The sequence below is a fragment of the Chelonoidis abingdonii genome, chromosome 22 (genome assembly GCF_003597395.2).
Source record: "Chelonoidis abingdonii isolate Lonesome George chromosome 22, CheloAbing_2.0, whole genome shotgun sequence".
NCBI classification, from domain to species: Eukaryota; Metazoa; Chordata; order Testudines; family Testudinidae; genus Chelonoidis; species Chelonoidis abingdonii.
Window position 1 is genome coordinate 12574713 of NC_133790.1, and position 20395 is coordinate 12595107.

The following is a 20395-nucleotide window of genomic DNA, read 5'->3' on the forward strand; positions in this document are numbered from 1 at the left end:
TGAAAGATCAATGGCAGAGAGTCTGACTCTACCAGACCTTGCCCAATTCGCACGTGGGACCGTCACCGGGCAAGATGCACCTGGTACCGTGGAATGAGATCCGAACCTGCGACCAAGTGGTGCTGGGAGGTCGACCGAGATCTTGAGGTTGGGAGCAGCTCAGGAGTCACAGTGCCCTATAGCGTGCTGGAGCGGAACAGTGGCCGGGATTAATCGGGTTTGGCGAATGGACACGGACCTGCGCGCGATCGACGGTGCCCGAGGAGAGCAGCGCGGGACTGCAAGGACGTCGGAAGCAGAGTGCCCGACGGAACTTGAGGTGTCTGCGGGACGTGATCAGGAACATGCCTGCTCACTGCAACGACAGAGATGGTCAGATCAAGGAGGCTTGCAAGAGCTGTAGTAGCCGCACCGGCGGTGCCGGGGGTTCCAGGCAGCATCCACTCCTGTCACGGCAAACGAGATCCCTCGTCGTTGGAAATGTCTCCGGCCGTGGAGGGGAACAGTAAGCTTGACCACAGTGTGTACCGGGGGATCAGGCCGAAGGCCTTGGAACTGGGGACGGTGACGTCGCTGTGCTCAGGTTTCGAGGCCGAATCCCGCTTAGACAGGCCTCTGTCCGCGGTCAGTTTGCACGGACAGTAGGAGCGGAAGCTCGACACGGCGTGCACTCAGGGACGTCAGGCCTGGATCGCGGCCCTTGTGGGACCGGGATCGACGTGCCCAGACTTGTCAGTCGCGCGCGCGGCATGGTGTCAGTGCCCGGGCGATGAGTCTTAGATTGAGCTCTCTGGCTGTGTGCCGTTACACGGGAAGCAGCAGGAGCAGGAAGCTCAAACCAACGGCGCGTGCCGGAGCGGTCAAGGCAACTGATCAAATGGCCCTTGTGGGATCGGATCGATGGGCTGAGTTGTCGTGCCGCGATCCGACTTAGGCGAGCTCTCTCTGCAGTCAGTGGCATGGAAGCAGCAGGAGCGGAGGCTCAACCATGGCACTTCCGGGGAGAGGCAGCACTGGATTCGACGCCCCGCGCGACCAATCACGGCCCGGCGTCCTAGTGCCTGCTGCAGGTGTTGGTGCCTGCGATCCGAACGTAACGAGCTTCTCTGGCTGTGGTGCAGTTTGGCACAGAAGCAGCAGGAAGCAGGAGGCTCAACATCACGGCGCGTGCCGGGGAGCTGTTCGGGCCACTGCAAGGATCGTGCTTTCTCACTCCAGAAGGGGAGGGTGCCGAGTCGACGTTGGTGCGGTAACTGGCTGGTGCCGGGGGGTCCGGTGCCGAGGAGGCCGCTTCTGTCCGCCTCGATAGCCAGTGCCGGTGCAGAAGGGGAGGGAAGAAAGTGCCGCTCAATTTTGTTCTCATACGCTTAAACCGCCTGCAAATGGGGCACTTAGCTGTGAATACAATCCTCAACGGCACGGTAACAGGAGTTGTGTTGATCTCCTGTTCGCACGGCGGAGGCCGGACCCAACACGGACAGAACCGGTGAGCTGGGCATGGGCTCCGGCAGCCGTGGCGGGCAGGGCTCTCCAAACCCGCTAACTATGTAAACTAACTATGCTAGCAAAGAAAAACCGCTAGTATAGTAAATTATATATATAGGATTATAACTATATATTAATACACAAGAACTACGAGTACTAGGGAAGCGGTAGGTCACTAGCTGCGCTCTCACACTGTTCCAATGATCGCCACGGGCGTAAAGGAACTGAGGAGCGGTTGGGTCAGCAGGGGTATATACAGGCACCATAGTGGCGCCACTCCACTGGCGAGCCTGCCGGCCCACGGTGTTGATAGGTAAAGTTCTCCGACGAACGTGCACCGGCGCGCGCACACCCTAACTGGAATGGATATGGAGCAAGCACTCGAGAAGAACTGGGCAAGTATATGAGACTGACAGATGGAAATCACACACAACTTTGTGGAGAGAAACGTAGCTGACTTTTCTTTTGTAGACAACGTATTAACTGATCAGTGACCAGTGCATTCTGTTCCTCATCCTCCAGTGAGAATAATCCTAAGAAAGCTCTGCTAGTGAAGGTGCAGAAGCATGATGTGAAAGGTTCAACAGAAGGTTCATAAAGAGCAATAACACTAAATCAAATCTCAATACCTGCTGCATCTCCACAGGCAGAAGATTATCTAAACCTTTTCAGGAACCTGTTGTGACAGAGGGAGTAACAATTATCTTACCATCAATTTGAGCATGAAATGCTGAGATGGCTGCATGTGCACCCTAATGGAGTGAGTGCTAGGTCTGACTCCTTGAGAAGTGAGAGAGAGTCTAGAACCGATTGAATCATTTGCTGAGTAGGTGGCATTATGGGAGGCCACCCAGAAAGAGAACTGTTGCCACTTACTCAGGTAAGCCGCTCATGTGGAAGGTTTCCTGATGTTAAGAACATTCTGGACAGCCACTGAGCAATAAATATCTTGTGCATTCATTGATGAACCATGCCATGAGGTGTGGCACTAGGATTTGATCAAACACCAAACCATGGTTCTGTGTGACAAGGTCTCTGGTTATTGGTAATGGGAAGGATTATTGGTGAATGGGTTGTGTAGGTCTGAATACCATGGCTGTCTCAGACAGACTGGAGCTATGAGGATCATTCTACCATGACCTTATCATATGCATACAGATGGTCCTTGTCCCTGAAAAAACAAAAGTGCTGGATATTGATTTTGGGCTCTGAAGCAGAATCAGGGACATTTTCTGCTTTGTCAGGCTGCAAACTGATTGGCCAACAGAAACCCTCCTATGCAGAACACAAACTAGAACAGCTGGGTTGAAAGACCATTTATGGTCTATGTTGAAGGATCTGCTCAGACAACCTTTCAAGCTATTTTGAATCTCCGTCAGGCAACATGCCCTGAGAGTGACCAAGCCAAGAAATTCCATAGCTTGACTGCCTCTTGGCACAGGCTGTCTGACCTAGTACCACCCATTTGTTCACATAAAATGCTACTGTGGTGGTAGTGGTGAGCACCTGGATAGTCTTGCCCTGAATGTGAGGCAGGAAATGCTAGTGTATATAGAACATTGCTTTCAACTTGAGGAGGATATGTAACCTGTATAGTCCACAAACCCTGAGTCTGAAGATCACCCAGATGTGCTTCTCATCCCATGACTGAAGTTTCCATTACCAAAGTCAAGCAATGCAAAGGAGTCTCACATTGTTTTGGCTCATCCACCAGCTAAGAGATGATGCTATCATGTCCAGAAGGCATTCTAGCTTGTCTAGATAACTGTGAGGGTGATAGACTGATCAGACCCATGCTCACAATGCTCAGAGATGCAGCCTGGCATTAGGAATAATATACGTACATTTGGTCATGTGACCTTAGAGCCTTAAACGATTTCTCTCAGTGGTCTGTGGATGATCCTTGAGGGGGACACAGAGGTCTTGTAGAGTCTGAAATCTGGAAAGAAGCAGAAAGGCCCTGGCAGAAGGAGAGTCCAGGACCACTCCTCTGAACCCTACTCTTTGCAGAGGCAATACCACGGACATTTTTTCACTTAGTTTCAGACCCAGAGTATTGAACAGAATTTGATAGACCATAGTCTGCACCTGGTGTACAGAGCAACCCCAAAATAACCAATCTTCCAGGTAAGCATAAACATGGATGTCTCTCTGGTGGAGGTAGGATAAAGATCCTCTGTGCCAATGATAGACCGAATGGCAGCTTGGTAAAACTGGTAATGATCATCCCCTGCCACAACCTCAGAACTTCTTGTGGCCAGGATGGATCATCACATGGAAGTAGGCATCTTGTAAATCGAGGGCAGCATACTATCTCTCCTGGATCTAGGAAATGCCATGCAGAACTTCATGTTCTTCATATATTTGTTCAGGTTCCGAATGGGTCTCAGACATCCTCTAGCCATAAGTATTAGAAAATATTGAAGGGTAACCTTTTCTATGGCTCCCAAAGAACACAGAGTCTGCACTTCTTGCCTCAGTACAGACTCATGAGAGGGCGTCCCTGAAGAGGGACTGGAGGGTGAGGTGGTGTGAACAGAAAGAAAATGCAGAGTCTAATCCTGATTCCATCACGCTTCGCGCGCACACACTTGTCTGAGGTGATGGACTGACTGCCAAGCATGTAGAAAATGGGATATTCTGTCTGGGGGTACGGATGTGGGAGGAGAAGGATCAGTTTGGCCCAGGTCTGGTAGTATGCTGTCCTTGACATAAGAGTCAAACCAATGCCTTAAGGCCTGGGGATGTCTAGATGAAGAGACCAGGGAAACAGAGGGCAACAGCCTTCTCCTCCATGACCTTCTTTGCTTCCCTTAGAGCAGTCAGCCTGATGGAAGGGATAATACTGCTGTCTACGCTGGAACTGAAGATGGTAATTTTGTCTGCTTTGCAGCCAAACTATAGAGACCCAAGGACTTCAAAACCACCCAAGTCCTTCTGCGAGTGCAATACTTTGTTTTAGGTAGGAAAAAGGCATTTCTTGAATGGATGATCCTCAATTGTCTATTGCACATCCACAGGGATCCCAGAGGATTGCAACCAGGAGCAACGTCACCATAGCTCTCACTACAGAATCTGCCATGTCCAAGGAGGCCTGAAGAACTGATAGAGAGAGAAGGCAGTCCTCAGAAGCAAAGGACTGAAGAACCCTGTTCTCTCAAACCCGCTGTTACATTATTGGCAAACAGATTGCCTCCCAGTTAGAACTGCCACACTCACCGACACTTCATACGGATTGGCAACACAGAGCTGTAAACTTGCCACAGAACACAAACGCTCTGACCACTGACATGGATGGCAAGAAAGAACTCAGGGAGAGGTGGCTCCATCATTTATATCTCTTTCTTCGATGCACAAGGAGGTTGGGAATGGTTGGGGCCGCCCCAGGTATTGCTAGGGAAAACTCTCCAGCATTGGTGCATGGGACACACGCACACCCACAGCAGAATGGACCTATGCAAGCACTCAAAGACCATCAAGTTTACTGTAGTTAATTTCACATGCTGTAAAACTACCTTTATGTTATGCATTTTAATTGAGTTATTGAAAATCCAGAAAAAAACCTTACCCTTCGTGCTTTACTTTGGTATTTAAGTGCCTCTTTTGTCTTCTCTTTAGCATGTTCTATATAATCTGATGCATTCATCACATTCTTTTCTATGCTGTTGATCATTTCACCCTTAAAATAAAGAAAAAAATTTTACACCACTACTGGAATTTTCTGGAGCCCTGCATAATGAACCTAAGTAAACAATATATCAAAATGATTTTAAACATGGAAAAGAATTATGTATTAATGGCTGAAGTTTTTATTTTGCATCCACACGTGATGGAAAAAAGGAATGGGAAGCAAGCTCTCATAGGAAAAATATTTTAACCTAAAAAAAAAAAATATATTGGTAAGGGCAGGTAGGGACAAAATACTGATAATTTAAAGCATATTCCTAAGTGAAAGATATGCTTTAATAGCTCATCTACAACTGGCATACTAAAGAGTTCAGCAGTATCTGAAGAAGCATATGGAAACAGCAAGGGTACCTAGAAAATATTCAACCAAAATTATTCATAGGTTTTAAGGAGGTGGATTCCTCCAAACTAACTATTTAAAATGCCAGTATATAATGAATTTTAGCTCAGTTATGATGAGAACTTTGGGAATGAAATGCAAGATCTGGAAAATATTACAGTACATCTGTCACCTGTGTTTCTGTCCATCAGAAGAAATAAGCAGCAGCAAACAGCAAAGCATTAAAAATGATACACAAATAACTTGTTCATTTCTGTACAAGTTTACAACATGCCAGTAATTTTCACACTTATTCATTTTGTATCAAAGCAACATATCAGACGTATAGAATGTAAAATCCTCCAAAAAGGGATATGCTAAATATAGGCTATTCACAATACTATCCACTGAATTTCTTTCATAGTGGATCTAACACAGTTTAATTTCACTGTATTAAAAAAAAAGTCTGTGAATCCCAAGAACAGAGTTTACACAGTTCAACTGAATACATTTTTTCATATTCTATAAATACTTAAAATAGAGTTAATTGTTTTTAACCCTAAATGATCTTTTCTTCCCATCTCCTTATTAAGATAAGATTTATGAAATTGAGAGGTGGGGACACTGGCTATCACCCTCCCACTTATGGACTTAGTTATAATTTCCATTCGTTAATGGGAACAAAGTATGGGTATGTAGCATGCCAATTTTCTTTCTATATCACTGCCAATACACTTCTCACTCAACATTTAACCCACCACCACGTTAGTCTTCTGCAATAGCTAACAAATTCTGTTGGTTTTCAATATATTAACTGCCTGTTATGGCCTAGTTAGGCCAAATTTACTCTATGATCTAAATCTAGATTTGAATTCAGGTCAGTGTATTCACCCACCACACTGTCTAGCCCTGATCAGGAAATTACACTATAGCACTAAAAATAGTTTTACACTTGTACTTAAATATATACTGCAAAAATCTCATCCTTTACCATTTGACACATTTTTGTATATCTTACGGATCACAATGGCAATTATTCATTATCCCTAGCAGATGTGATCAGACATGGAGCTCAGACTAAATGATGCCTTCTGGCCTTTTACAAAAAAACACATCATTGATGTGTAATCTTCAATAGTTTGCCTTTACTTCTACAGGGTTATGATTACAGTGTTTAAAAAAAAAATGGTACCTAAAAATGTTGCAGTTATAAAGATTGCTAGATATTTGAGTATATGTCAATGTCCAGTATAGTTTTCACAAGAAAACTGCAAAACATGCAAACATGCAAACATTTGAATTGGTTCAGTTACCTGAGCCTCAACAAACATAGCCATGTCCATAAACATTTCATGTAGCGCCCGTAGACTAGATTCCAGTTTCATAATATCTTTGTGTCGTGACTCAATTTCATTCAGAGCTTGTCTAGTAATTTGGGAGTCTGATATAATCTTTGAAGGAGGAAAACAGGAAATAACTAATAAGTATGTGATTAACATATTCCTGAATAGAAGAAATAGAATATGTGATAGCCATAAAGTGGGCTCTGAATACATACATCACAAGTGAAAATAGAAGGATTACCACTTTCTAACATTTCTTCCAGTTCTTCATCGGTGGTGTTTTTTCCAGCTAGGAAGAAAGCATAATTTTAAGGTTATAAAGTAACAGTACTTTATCTATTCAACATATTTTGCTATACCTAGAAGCCTGAGAATTCACCACGAACAATAATTACATACAACACAAAAACAACTTGAAATTTGTTAACTAAACATTAACTAGCTGACTCTCAAACCCAAGTATTCATTGTGTTTATGGGGAAGTGGTAGCAATGAAGTTATATTACAATCTTAGGAAGAATGTGCTAAATGCAGGATAAGGATTCAGGAGCTAATGACTCACAACCTTGTACTCAGAACTCCACTCCACAACAAATAACAGGTTTTTAATAACAATTAGCATCCAAACCTCATGCCGGGGGGGGCTCTCACAGCCATTAAGCACATGTATGAGAAATTCTGTAGCATGAGAACACCTGCAGCTGTGGTAACAGGACAGAAAACAAGGGAAAAAACTCATCTCCTGAAGGTAATGATTCTAGATTGTTGCATGGTCAAAACAATACCATTTTTAAGAAAGCTATTTTTCATAATAATGCATTTCCCTATCATGGTGTCTCTATAAGGTGGAGACTGGGAGCTAAGAAACATGAGGTTTTTAAAAGACAGTTTTCTATAGAAATTTGTCCTTGTGGAATCAAACTGTTATTCCTCAAGCTGTTTCTGATGGGAAGTAGTATTGTAAGAATCAAATGTTTTTTGCAGACACAAGATAGGAGGTTAAATATAATGAAAAAATAAAATCATGAAATTCATTTTTCATGTTTTTGGTAAGCACAATAGGAAAAATTACTTTAATATAAAATGAAACTATTTAACATACATGTTTGTAAAACTCCTATATTATATTGAAGATATTAATTCACGTGAGTATCTATGGAAACTACGTGCTTAAAGAAAAATTTAGATCCTTAGTTTGAAAATAATGAAACAGTATTACAAAGATGAGATTAAAAATTATTTTAATACAGCATTCAGTTCACATTAGCACATGGGTTCTCAAACTTCATTGCACTGCAGCCCTTTCTGAGAACAAAAATTACTACATGACCCCAAGAGGGGGGATCCAACCCTGAGCTGCCCAAGACCCACCAACTGGGGATAGGATGCCCCAAATCCTAAATCCAAGCGCTTCATTTAAGTCTTTAGTGCACAGAAGACTTAAATTTAGTCAGAAACAATAATTTAAATAAAAGTAGCAATAACTCGTGATATTTTAGGATTTTTTGCTTGTGACTGAGTGAGGAGGATGGTAAACTGCCAAAAAAATTAATTGAGTGCCATTACCTTGGCAGGAGAAGCCAATGGAAAGCAGCAACTCAGTTACAAAAGGACTCTGTTACTACAACAACAAAAGGAGCAGCAACAAAGAGTTTTAATTCTCCACTGCATCACGAGATCTTCCCTCTCTTTCCCTTAATATGGTAAAGAGCTTATCAGCTTTGCTGTCCTAGATTCACTTTAGAGCTCTTTGGTTTTACTGCTTTCCACTTAGCTCCTCCCACTGAACAGTTGGCTTGCAGACCTTCCACTCAGATGTATTAACTTGTGTTTATTTATATTGCTTCCTGCACATATTTCTAATTCTATATAAAACTCTCTGTCTTGTTTCTCTAGACCCACTGCTCTTTGTAACACCTCCTAATCAGTGTTGGCATCATAACACGGAGGCCCCCAAGCTGATGGAAGTAGATTGGGGGTGCTTTTCCTTGCCAAAAACAAAGGCCTGAGTTTCCACCTTTAGCAGTACAACTGCCAGAAAAGGTTTGGGGTAGGATTTCTAGTAGTAAATTATTTCCTCACTCTCTGGTTTCACTGGTGCAAGGAAGACTGGGTTGAGAAGTTCATCTTTTCTTTCCCCCACTGCATACCATTCCTGAGAGGGATGCAGGACCTTCCTGTGAAATGCAGAACTTGCATGGGACACAGGACCCCAGAAGACCTTGCTTAGCTAGTGCTCAAGCAAGACCTAGTTTTAATTTGACATCATTTGAGTATATTTATCTCTTCTCATTATACAAGTACAAAGTTTCCCAGAAATCTTAAATGTTAAAAGTTAACATACAAATAAAAGCAGGGAAAAAACTTAAGGGATATTTATTTAGTTTAAAGATCATCAATCGTTTTCATTTCTATTACTACACCAGTCATATCACATTTTGGCCACAAATGATTGTCATTTGTTGGCTGGTTCATCCTTGAATTATTTCTTCATTCATCACTAAAAAACAAATATTTTACTTAAAAGAATACAAGTATGAAACACTGAGTAGAGAGCAACAAGTTACAATGAAGTAATGCATTGGTGGCAGCCTGTTAAACTCACAAGAAAAAGATTTAAATGATTTAGGATACTGCAGCAAAACCAAATGACAATCATTTTCAATTTCTGTATAGTATCTGGGAATGTTTTACAGGTTCAGTGCAGGATGAGGTAGTCATTTATGATCATTCAGTGTTAGAGGCAGGTTGAAGTGTAATAAATGCTCTTAGTGATAATAAGAGCAGATCATGAAAGAGCGAAATTCAAGTTCTAAATAACAATTAACAGACAAAAGAGACTCTTAGTTTTTAGATCTATATATTACCAGATTGAAAGTAACAGGAATTTCACATAGCACAAAGATCCAACTCTGGATACAGAGATTTACAGACTGGCCTGTCAAACTTTGGTGGTGTGCTAATAGCTGGCCGATCATATGGTGCTGGCTTCTTCTGCCCTACCCCAGACAAGTTGTGGTGCATCAAAACTTCTTGACCCCATTACTGGATTTGGCTTTAGTCACAAAAGGACCTCCACAAAATCCTGCCCAAGCTATGCTTCAAGGCTTGGCTTCTCCTCTCCTAAGCTCCTCTCTGTAAGGACTGTTTAGCTATACCATACATATGCTCCAGAAAGCCAGTGACTTAATTTCCTGCTAAATGGTAAATAATTTCCTAATATTACTTTTTCATATAAGCAATTGCCATAGGGAAGGTAACAATAAAAAACTAGAGAGGTGATAGTCTATAAAATCATGAATGGATGGGCAGGAAATCCACAAGAACCTCTGTATTAAGATGTTGTCCAAAAATATCAGTGTGTGTGTTAATTCCTGCTCAAAAAGTTTATTCAGCAATTCCTTTGAAGAATAAGTTCTTGATTTTTGTTATAACTTGACATGATTCTGGTTAAGAATCCAGAGAAAAAAAAACAGCTAGAAACAAATTTCACAACTTTCTAATGTGGAAAACTTTGCTCCTCCATTAACTTAGGTGAAGGTACCAGAAAGAAGTGATCCTCCACAAGTTTAATCTTTCTGTTTAAAGCACTTACAGCAACCGATATTGCAGCCAGGCAATAATTAACAAAGTTGAACAAACCAGAACAAAACCAAACTTCAGATGTGATTTACTCTTCCCATGAACCTGTCATTTCAATTTATAAAGTTTGGATACAACACAGTGAAGATTGTTTTATCCAATTCATGCTCTTTTAGATCAAATATAGAATGACTTGGGCAGCATCCCTACCAACATAGCCACACTCTGTGTGGGTGAATCATTTAATGCTGGAATTTTTAAAGAAGCTTAAGGGGATGTCCACAACCCACTGACTTTCAGTAATCTGACTTTCTTAGGCTTCTTTGAAAATCCCTGCCTTAGATTATAAGAGATGTACCTAACTACTGAGGAAGGGAAAGTTAGTAGTGAAATGGTGTTACCAAAATAGTGATATTTCACTTCCTCCAGAGGTATTCATGGATGGTTTTATGAATTACACCAATTGTTAAATAGTGAAAAAATTCAAGAGAAGTCAAACCAAGTTTTAGCCCCTTCCACCGCAACAGGATATCTAGTATCTTCTATTTTATACAAATGACCACCTTTCAGTGGGGAGTGTCTGGCTTGCCAGGGGAGAGGGAACAGTGTTTTATGGGCCAATGAGGGAAGGGGAGCAAGGCTCAGAAGCTACGGCAAAAGGGAGAGTGAGTCAGTTTTGCAAAACTGACATACCCAGGGACTAAAAAGACTGGGGAATTCAAAAGGGGCAAGCTTGGCAGAGGAAGCCTCTTTTCCTCAGACCAGGTGGAGCACCACTCACCCTTTGTTATGGTGAGGAAGGAAGGGTGTTAGGCTATTATGTCACAACTCATCATGTAAGTGGGGGTGGATGTCTAGGGCTAGTACTACAGAGGGAAGGTATACAGTGACCGGATAAATGGCTTGGTAAAGGACTTAAAAAGGAGGTGCTGGTTAAAGGAATGGAATGGTGGGCTGGGGGGGAAATCAGGGCTCCTATGACTGGTATGGCAAGGAGCCAACCCCACTTTCTTGTAGGCCACCTTAAACCTCATCTGAGAGTGGGGGGAATAGTAAAGTCCCAGGAATGGGTTGGCTGGTGGACCTGGATGGGAAAAAAAAAAAAAAGCAGGGCTGGCACAAGCCTGCCAGGTAGCTATTGAATGAACATGAAGTTTCCTGCATGTACACTTATCTGCCCAGTTGTCCCTGACATCTAATAATAAAGTTGTGGTCTGATTAAAACCATACCAAGTGTCTCTTGTCCTTCTCTCGGTATAGCTGTACAATACAGGCTACAATTCTAAGAAGCAGGAGAGGTATAAGAACATTCAACAGCACAGGTTGACAATCTTTCTGGGTAATAATCTAGCAATACTACAGTGAATGAAATTCTGGCTCATTGAAGTCAATGGGATCTTTGCCACTGATTTGACAGTATGTTCAGAAACCATGACGGTAACTTTAGTAAGAGAATGATGATGTCTAAAAGATTCTACTGAGAACAAAATCAATGTTTAAACTAATCTTAACCTGCAGAATGATCAGTTCTTCCATATTGGAAGCTATTAGACAGTTACAATTTAACTAGCTATTTATATTATGTGTAACATAAAACAAACAAGTGAAGCTTATTTGTGTTCATCATCTAAAGAGTTAAGTTCCAAAGGAACAGCTACAGAGAAGTATGCAGGACTACACTGCCATTTTATTGAAAAAAAAAAACCTTGTCTGATGGTACAAAGAACTGGACAGAGGAAAATAGAACTAGAAGACTGGGGGTATTATTTCAATTCTGTATAAACCAAAGCAACAAAAAGATGTCAATAAAAAAAAACAAAGACCATTAAAAAAGTTAATTCAGCCACCTATATCAGAAGAAAATTCAGGTCACTTACTTATTTCTAACTGTCGCTGTATCCGTCCTTTGCTGCGTTCTCGAAACTGGGTCTGGGTCTTATTGTATTCTGTCATGACCTCCACAAGCTTCCAGGACAATACCGAGTGCTAGTTTTGAGGAGTAAAAGTATATAGTACATTATTTTACAATAAAATGCACTTGCCATTTCCCTTCCCCTCCCCCCAAAAGTATAAAATAGAATGTAGGCTCCAGCAAAGTCCAACCCTTTCCTTTCCCCACCCCACAATACTGTGCGTCTTCTGGAGCTTAGTTGATTATTAAAATCCTCAGATTTCCCCATGCGTACTTGATGATCATACCTGTGACTTTTGTATCCTGACTTCAACTGATGTTCGATTAGCATTTCCATCTTGATCAAAACTTTGTTCAATAGCTAGGAAGATTATAAGAATTCATGCTGTAAGGTGTTAAGAATGCAACATATAGTAAAAGTTTTAACATAAACATTTTATGAATCACAATTAGTATTGTTTTCCTGTTTCCTACCCCGAAAAAGGTAGTTTCTCTTTAAAAAGAGTTTTACCACATAATAGTCAAGTATCAGAGGGGTAGCCGTGTTAGTCTGGATCTGTAAAAGCAGCAAAGAATCCTGTGGCACCTTATAGACTAACAGATGTTTTGGAGCATGAGCTTTCGTGGGTGAATACCCACTTCGTCAGATGCAACTGATGAAGTGAGTATTCACCCACGAAAGCTCATGCTCCAAAACATCTGTTAGTCTATAAGGTGCCACAGGATTCTTTGCTGCTTTCACCACATAATAAAAACTAAACCTATTAATGATCTATTCTTAACCTTGCATTCTATAACTGTTTACACAATCGAATTAAAAACAAATTTTTTAAAAGTATCTGTTTGTTGATAGGTATGATGTCATCTTTTGTGCTTGGAAGGAGCCTAACAAATTGGGGTTGCTACTACAATCTGAATAATAAATGTTGTTTGCTGGACAGAGGGATTTTATTAAATATTACCCTTAAACCTAGAAATCTACCACTGAAGAAAAGAATACCCTGAATGGAATCTAGTGGCACCAGAAAAAACACAACGTAGTTATGTGTCAACTCAAACATGATGAACAATTAAGACTCCTAAATACTTAATTAGCTGCCTAAATAAGGGGTCTGATTTTCAAAAGTACTCAGGAGTAGATATATGAATTTTGGGCCAGATTCTCAGCTGGGGTAATTTAGCATAGCTCCACATCAGTTTGTACCATCTGAACACATGGCCACTTAGTTTAAAATTGTTGATTAAACATTGGGCAAATATGTTTAATCTACAATTCTTTCCTTGCATCTGATAAAGTGGTATGTCTTGATCATTTCTGACATTAAGTGAAACTAATTTTAACATTCTGAGTTCCAAGATTTTCTGTAATATACAATATATTTTCTTAAAGTTTGGAACATCCCACTATGATACTATGAAAACCAAATTTGTATATGCATATATTGACCCCATTACATTGAGGGGCAAATTCCAAAGTTCTTGAGATACATATAAAAGGCTCTATATAATATTTAAATGGGGCAGGGGGGGATTTGTACTTACCCTTTAACTTAGCGTGAGTGTTATTAGCAATTTTCTTGATTTCTTTGTTCAGGTCCTCGAGTTCTTCCTTTGTTCCTTTTATTTTTAAAAGGAATGTGAAACATAGTTTTTAGAATAATTAGTGATTGGGTCTAAGCTGTACTGACAAGTAAGTATACCTTTTGGAAGGTATCCAAACTATCTTCTCTAGAACCTTATAACCTAAAATTGACTACAAGCATTAAAGTATGAAAACCAAACAGGTGGAGGATTGCTGGAGGGAGCCGGCAGCCTGAATCTTTAAGTTACCTGTCTCACTTGTTGTGGATTATATTCAATTTTATTCTATACTTAGGATATTTGTGATGTATTTTAAGTTACATTGAGGGCACCCAAAATATATTAATAAATGCCACTTTTTCAGCATTTATATGCATCTCAATAGGATGATTAACTCTCCAGTTACCTGAGTAAAATAAAGTTAGTGAGAAAGTATGGTGTATGAATTCACTAAAAATTGTATCATTTTAAAAGACCATGAAACCATACCAGCTGCTTAGTACTGCGCATAAAGCAATGGGCAGGGAGACAAGAGATCTGGGTTCTATGACTGACTTTGCTACTCTGCTACATGAACATGGGCAATTCACTCCCCCATCACCCTGTGGCTTTGTTTTCCTAGCTGTAAAATAGTGTACAATACTTGTTTTCCTTTATTAACTTCTTTGAGAGCCTCAAGTAATAAGCTCTATGAGATGATTACATAATTTATGTGGAGATCATCACTATTGTATCTCAGCTTCCTTCCACTGCTCATATCAATTTAATCATGTTTACTTAATGCTGACATTCACTCCTATTGATCATTCTGTTAGATATGCAAGAGGATAGTAGACTAATTTGTGTGCCTGTAATAGAGAAAAACTGCAAAGATTAAAGCTTCATAGCCCCGGAAAGAAAAACAATACTGGAGAAGCCACATTTGTCCAGAAGTGTTTGGATCCTCAGCATCAAAACCAGAAAGAGAACTCTATTTCTAGAGAAACACCATTGACACTTTAGATCAGTTGTCCCCAAACAGCAGGACGCACCCCCAAGAAACATTCAAAGGGTGTGGGGGCGGGGGGACAAAGAGGACGAGCCATCCCCCATGAAGGCAGGGAGGGAGCTCCACCCACCTCCGCTCCGCCCCCATACGTGCCCTCAGCCTCAGCCCACTTACTCCTGCTCACATCCTGCCCCCAGGTCTCAGCACCCAGGTCGGGGCATGGACAGAGGTAAAGGGTGTAACCTTGAAAAGTTTGGGGACCACTTTAGATTTAAATGTAAGAGGATTTTAGTTTCTATTAAGAGCTATTACTTTGGCCCACAGCACAGGAAATCTGAAAACAGTAGGCATCATGATCTTTGTTGTATTATGTATTAAGACAAGATTTTACATAAAGTCAATCAAACAAAAGCTTAAAGTATAGATGGCTCTGTGCCATATTTCTTCCTGAATGCTGGTACAATTATGAGGAAAAAGTTACTGAATTTACAAAAACAATTATTTGTCAGAAAATGGTTGAGCTGTAATGTTTGATTGCTGATATGATCACGTAGTGGATAGGGGTGAGTGAATAGTGGATTTTTTGGCTCATGGTACTAGTGTTCCTCTCCTCCCCCTCCCAAAAATGGCCACTTTGGATGCTTTTCACCCTTTTTAGGGCTTTTTAAAAAATTGGTCAAATATCAATTTGAAATGAAACATTTTAAAACTAAATGTTTTGATCCTTGATGAAAAATTCAGTCAAAACCTTTTGCTGAATTCCACAAATAGGTGTCAGGACCTGAGAAGTTCTCTCCTTTCCTCCTCCTCTCCTTCCCCCACAAAAAACCAAACCAAACCCCAAACCAAAAAAACATAAGAACACAAGAACGTCCATACTGGGTCAGACTAATGGTCCATTTAGCTCTGAATCTTGTCTTCCGATAGTGGCCAATGTCAGGTGCTTCAGAGGGAATGAACAGAACAGGTAATCTTTGAGTGAGCCATCTGCTATCATCCACTCCCAGCTTTGGGCAGTCAGAGGCTAGAGACACCCAGAGCATGGTGTTGCACCCCTTACCGTTTTGGCAAATAGCCACTGATGAACCTAATCTCCATGAACTTATCTTATTCTTTTTTGAACACAGTTATACTTTTGGCCTTCACAACATCCCTTGGCAAGGAGTTCCACACACGGACTGTGTGTTGTATGAAGAAGTACTTTCTTAAGTTTGTTTTAAGCCTACTGCCTAATAATTCCATTGGGTGACCCCCGGTTCTTCTGTTATGTGAAGACAATACTTCCTTTTTCACTTTCTCCATACCAGTCATGATTTTATAGACCTCTATCATATTTACTCTATCATAGTTGCCTCCTGTCCAAGCTGAAAAGTCTCAGTCTTTTTAATTTCTCCTCATATGGAAGCTGCTCCACACCTTTAATTTTTGTTGTACTTTTGTGTACTTTTTCCATTTCTAATCTATCATTTTTGGGATGGGGCGACTAGAACTGCATGCAGTATTCAAGATTCAGGCATACTATGTCTTATTACCTATACCTTTCCTAATGGTTTGTAACATTGTTATCTTTTTTGACTGCTGCTGCTGCTGCACACAGTTAGTTCTGTGAAAACATCCGCTAAAATGAATTGAAATTTTTTTTTTTAAGTTGTAACAGCTAATTTAGATACTATCATTTTGTATGTATAGTTGGGATTATGTTTTCCCAATATGCATTATCGTGCATTTATCAACATGAAATTTCATCTGCCATTTTATTGCCAAGTCAATCAGTATTGTGAGATCCCTTTGTAACTCTTTGCAGTCTAATTTGGACTTAACTATCTTGAGTAATTTTGTATCATCTGCAAATTTTGCCACCTCGCTGTTTACCCCTTTTTCCAGATCATTTATGAAAATGCTGAAAAGCACTGGTCACAGAACAGATCTCTATTTATTGCTCTCCATTCTGAAACTGGCCATTTATTCCTGCCCTTTGTTTCCTTCTTTTAACCAGTTACGGATACATGAGAGGATGTTCCATCTTATCCCATGACTGTTTACTCTGCTTAAGAGCCTTTGGTGAGGGACCTTGTCAAAGGCTTTCTGAAAGTCCTAGTACACTGTATCTACCGGACCACCCCTGTCCACATGTTTATTAACCACATGTTTGTTAATAGATAGGTGAGGCACGATTTCCCTTTACAAAAGCCATGTTGACTCTTACTCATTAAATCATGTTCATCTATGTATCTGATAATTCTGTTCTTTACTATAGTTTCAACTCATCTGCCTGCTACTCAAATTAGGTTTACCAGACTAATTACCCAGATTGCCTCTGGAGCCTTTTTTTACAATTTCTTGTCACATCAGCTATCTTGCAGTCATCTGGTACAGAAGCTGATTTAAGTGTAGGTTACATACCAGTTAGCAGTTCTGCAATTTCATATGCGAGTTCCTTCTGTACACTTTGATGAATACCATACGATCCTGGTGACTTATTACTGTTTAATTTCTTAATTTGTTCCAATACCTTCTCTACTGACACCTCAATCTGAGGCAGTTTCTCAAATTCCCACACCTGAACCATTCTTTTTAGGTGAAAATCTCCCTCATATCCTCTGCAGTGAAGATCGATGCAAAGAACTCATTAAGCTTCTCTGCAATGGGCTTATCTTCTTTGAGTGCTCCTTTAGCACTTCAACCATCCAGTGGTCCCACTTATTATTTGGCAGCTTCCTATTTTTAATGTACTTAAATAATTCTTACTGTTAGGTTTTGATTCTTTTTCTAGCTGCTCTTAAAATTCTTTTTTTGGCCTGGCCAATTATACTATTTGTCAAAAAACATTTTGCCCAACTCTATATTTGGGTGATTTAGAAAATGAGGAACTAGAAGACAAAGGAATCTTACAAAACAAAGAGTCTTTAGAAAAATATAGCTGACACTGCATAATTGCCATGGGTTGTATAACATTTATATTTCCTTACTAGATGTCCCTCAGAGGCATCCATGGAGGAAGCGGGAAGATATCAGAAAGTTGTGTTGTATAAAGGCTTTTTTAACAAAAAACAAGAGTGTTTGGAGAAATCCTAGTGAAAACAAATCAGAAACAAACACAAGTAATTCCCGAACCTCATGAAGTTTATACCAGGTGCACATGTAACTTAAATTTTCCCTGTATCAACTGTAAGTGATATATATTTTTGTATATATTCCCATAACAGATGACAGAACTTATTTGTAATATTATATTACCCAGTGTGAACCTTCACTTAAAATTCATATTAAAACTATTAAAGAAGCAAATATGTTTCTTGCATAATTCTAAGACAAATTTAAGAAAACAAAGGACAGAAAATAAACATGCAAGTTACCAGATTTAGTGTGATATTGTTCACTATTTTCACATAATAAAGCTAGCTACTTACCAAATTAAATTACACAGTAAAAGACAAGTTTTAGTTGTACCACTGAGTACAGTAATTTCTGTAAGTAAAAGTATATAAAGTTGGCCCTAAATATATTTCTCTTCTGGAGAACTAGGTTCAAGTCTGATGAGACAGTAACTAAATGATGTTTCAGGTTGCAAGTAGTAGTTAGAATAAATTTTTGGAAATGTTTAGTAACATCTTTTAAAAAACCTGTGATCCTAAATTAACAATACATATGCAGAGCTAAAAAGATTAAAATTCATCAGACAAATTCTGCTCTTAAGATAAAAAACAGGTATTTACAGCTATGTAACTTATATACCACCCTGTACTAAGCCCCCACAAACTTGAGTTGCTCATTCTTCTTTCCCTCTTCCCCTCACTCATCTTACATTTGAAATTTAAACTCATGTCTTTCAAAGAGAAAAAACAAAAGTAATATAAAAACTCTTCCCTCAGAGAAAACTATTGTGTGTTTTTGGAAACTATTTAATTGAAACTATACAGCTTTCTTCACATACTTCCTTCCCTCAGTTTCCTATTTCCTCCAGGCATAATACACAGCTTTTCTAAACTTTACCGCCACCATAAAAAAAGTGAAACATACTCCTCTCACACAGCAGCTTCATCGCAGGACAGTATAAATGAACTCTTTATTTTGTCACGCACTTGTGGCTCATGTAAAATCCAGTTAGCTTTTATTTTTAACTCAAAATGCCTTTTCCATCTTCTACAGCTGCAATATTATTGGAACAAAATTAAACTAGTTCCTTACCCATGACTGCTTTCCCTGGTGACTTCCTGGTGCCTACTAACTCTTTTCAGTAAGGGGTCAGCATCCTACAGAAACAGCCACCCTCAGCCAGCAGCTGTAGCTCCAAAAATAGCCAATTTGTAACTTGCAACTATTTGCTGCATCTCCTCCTGTAACAGTAACCAGTTATTATCTCCCACCCACCAAGTTTTCTGCTTTCTTCTTGCTGTCATCAACTACCTGCTATGGGCCTGAGTCACCACTGCATTACTCCAGTTTTAGTGAAGTTACGTTGCCATAAAAGCAATGAAGTTACACCAGATTAAAACGTGAAATGCAGAGGTGAATCAAGCCCTAAATCTGCATCTACAGTGAAAATTTCAAGGAAGTTTCATATCATTGCTCCAGCATTTGTGAAAATTCACTGCTGCTGGTAGCCACCAGTTTGTGGGAAAAATCAAAGGGAAACACAAGGCCTTTGTGAATATGTACATACACAGTAAGTTCAATTGGCACAGGCAGATACAGAAAAGCAGAGATTCCTTGGGTAAGACACAAGACTAGTGCATACATGAACTAAACAAAATACTAATGTTCTAGCAAAATTAAATTAATAGGAGGTTAAATCTACTAATGTCCACTGTGACAGACCCAGACCAGGGAGGTACAGGAGTCTGGTAGGGGGGCAAATATGCTGGTCACTGGCAGGGCTAGCTCTAGGCACCAGCAAAACAAGCAGGTGCTTGGGGCAGCACATTTCCAGGGGGCGGCATTTTGGCCATCCTTTTTTTCTCTCTCTCTCTCTTTTTTTTTTTTAAAACTCACTTCCTCCCCTCTCACAACCCTGCAGAAGCAGAGCCACTGGGATCCAGCATGGGAGCTGAGAACCCACGGGACCCTGGGAGCTGTAGTTCCTTGCCTAACTCCCTGCCTATAGAGCCAGTCCTGGAGCAGGGAAAGAACTACATTTCCCAGCAATCCCTTGGCAGCTATCAACAGGAAAGGGCGGGGTAAGGAGCGAGGTAGCTGAGCCATGCTGCGAGTCGAAAGCTGTGGCAATGTGAATGGGGAACAAGTGTGCCCAAGGAGTAGAAGGCTTTGCCCCAGCTATCCCCTTCAGAAGACTTCCCCAGACTGCATTAGGGATACTGGTGTGACCTCACCTTGCAGCCCACAAAGAATGAATTGGGTGGACTAAATGGACAGTGCCCTTTTCTATCTGAAGCCTAGCAAGGGACGTACATGGATCCCACTAGAATTTAAAATGAAAAGTAAGGGAGGGGAGCCTCTGCTAGGGGACTTTGGCAGCTTTAGATACAGTACCAGGCATG

The 20395-nt window shown here is 40.6% G+C and overlaps 1 protein-coding gene across 1 annotated transcript in view; it reads right to left on the reverse strand.

Moving 5' to 3' along the window:
• The window catches only part of STX2 (syntaxin 2), a 30234-nt gene that overhangs the window by 2793 nt on the left and 7046 nt on the right, over positions 1-20395 (reverse strand). The window contains exons 3-8 of the mRNA XM_075060090.1: positions 13871-13945; positions 12616-12689; positions 12294-12402; positions 7050-7123; positions 6805-6942; positions 5054-5164 (exon numbers count right to left, since the gene is read on the reverse strand). Coding sequence (XP_074916191.1) covers positions 5054-5164; positions 6805-6942; positions 7050-7123; positions 12294-12402; positions 12616-12689; positions 13871-13945 — 581 coding nt within the window. The remainder of the gene's footprint in view (positions 1-5053; positions 5165-6804; positions 6943-7049; positions 7124-12293; positions 12403-12615; positions 12690-13870; positions 13946-20395) is intronic.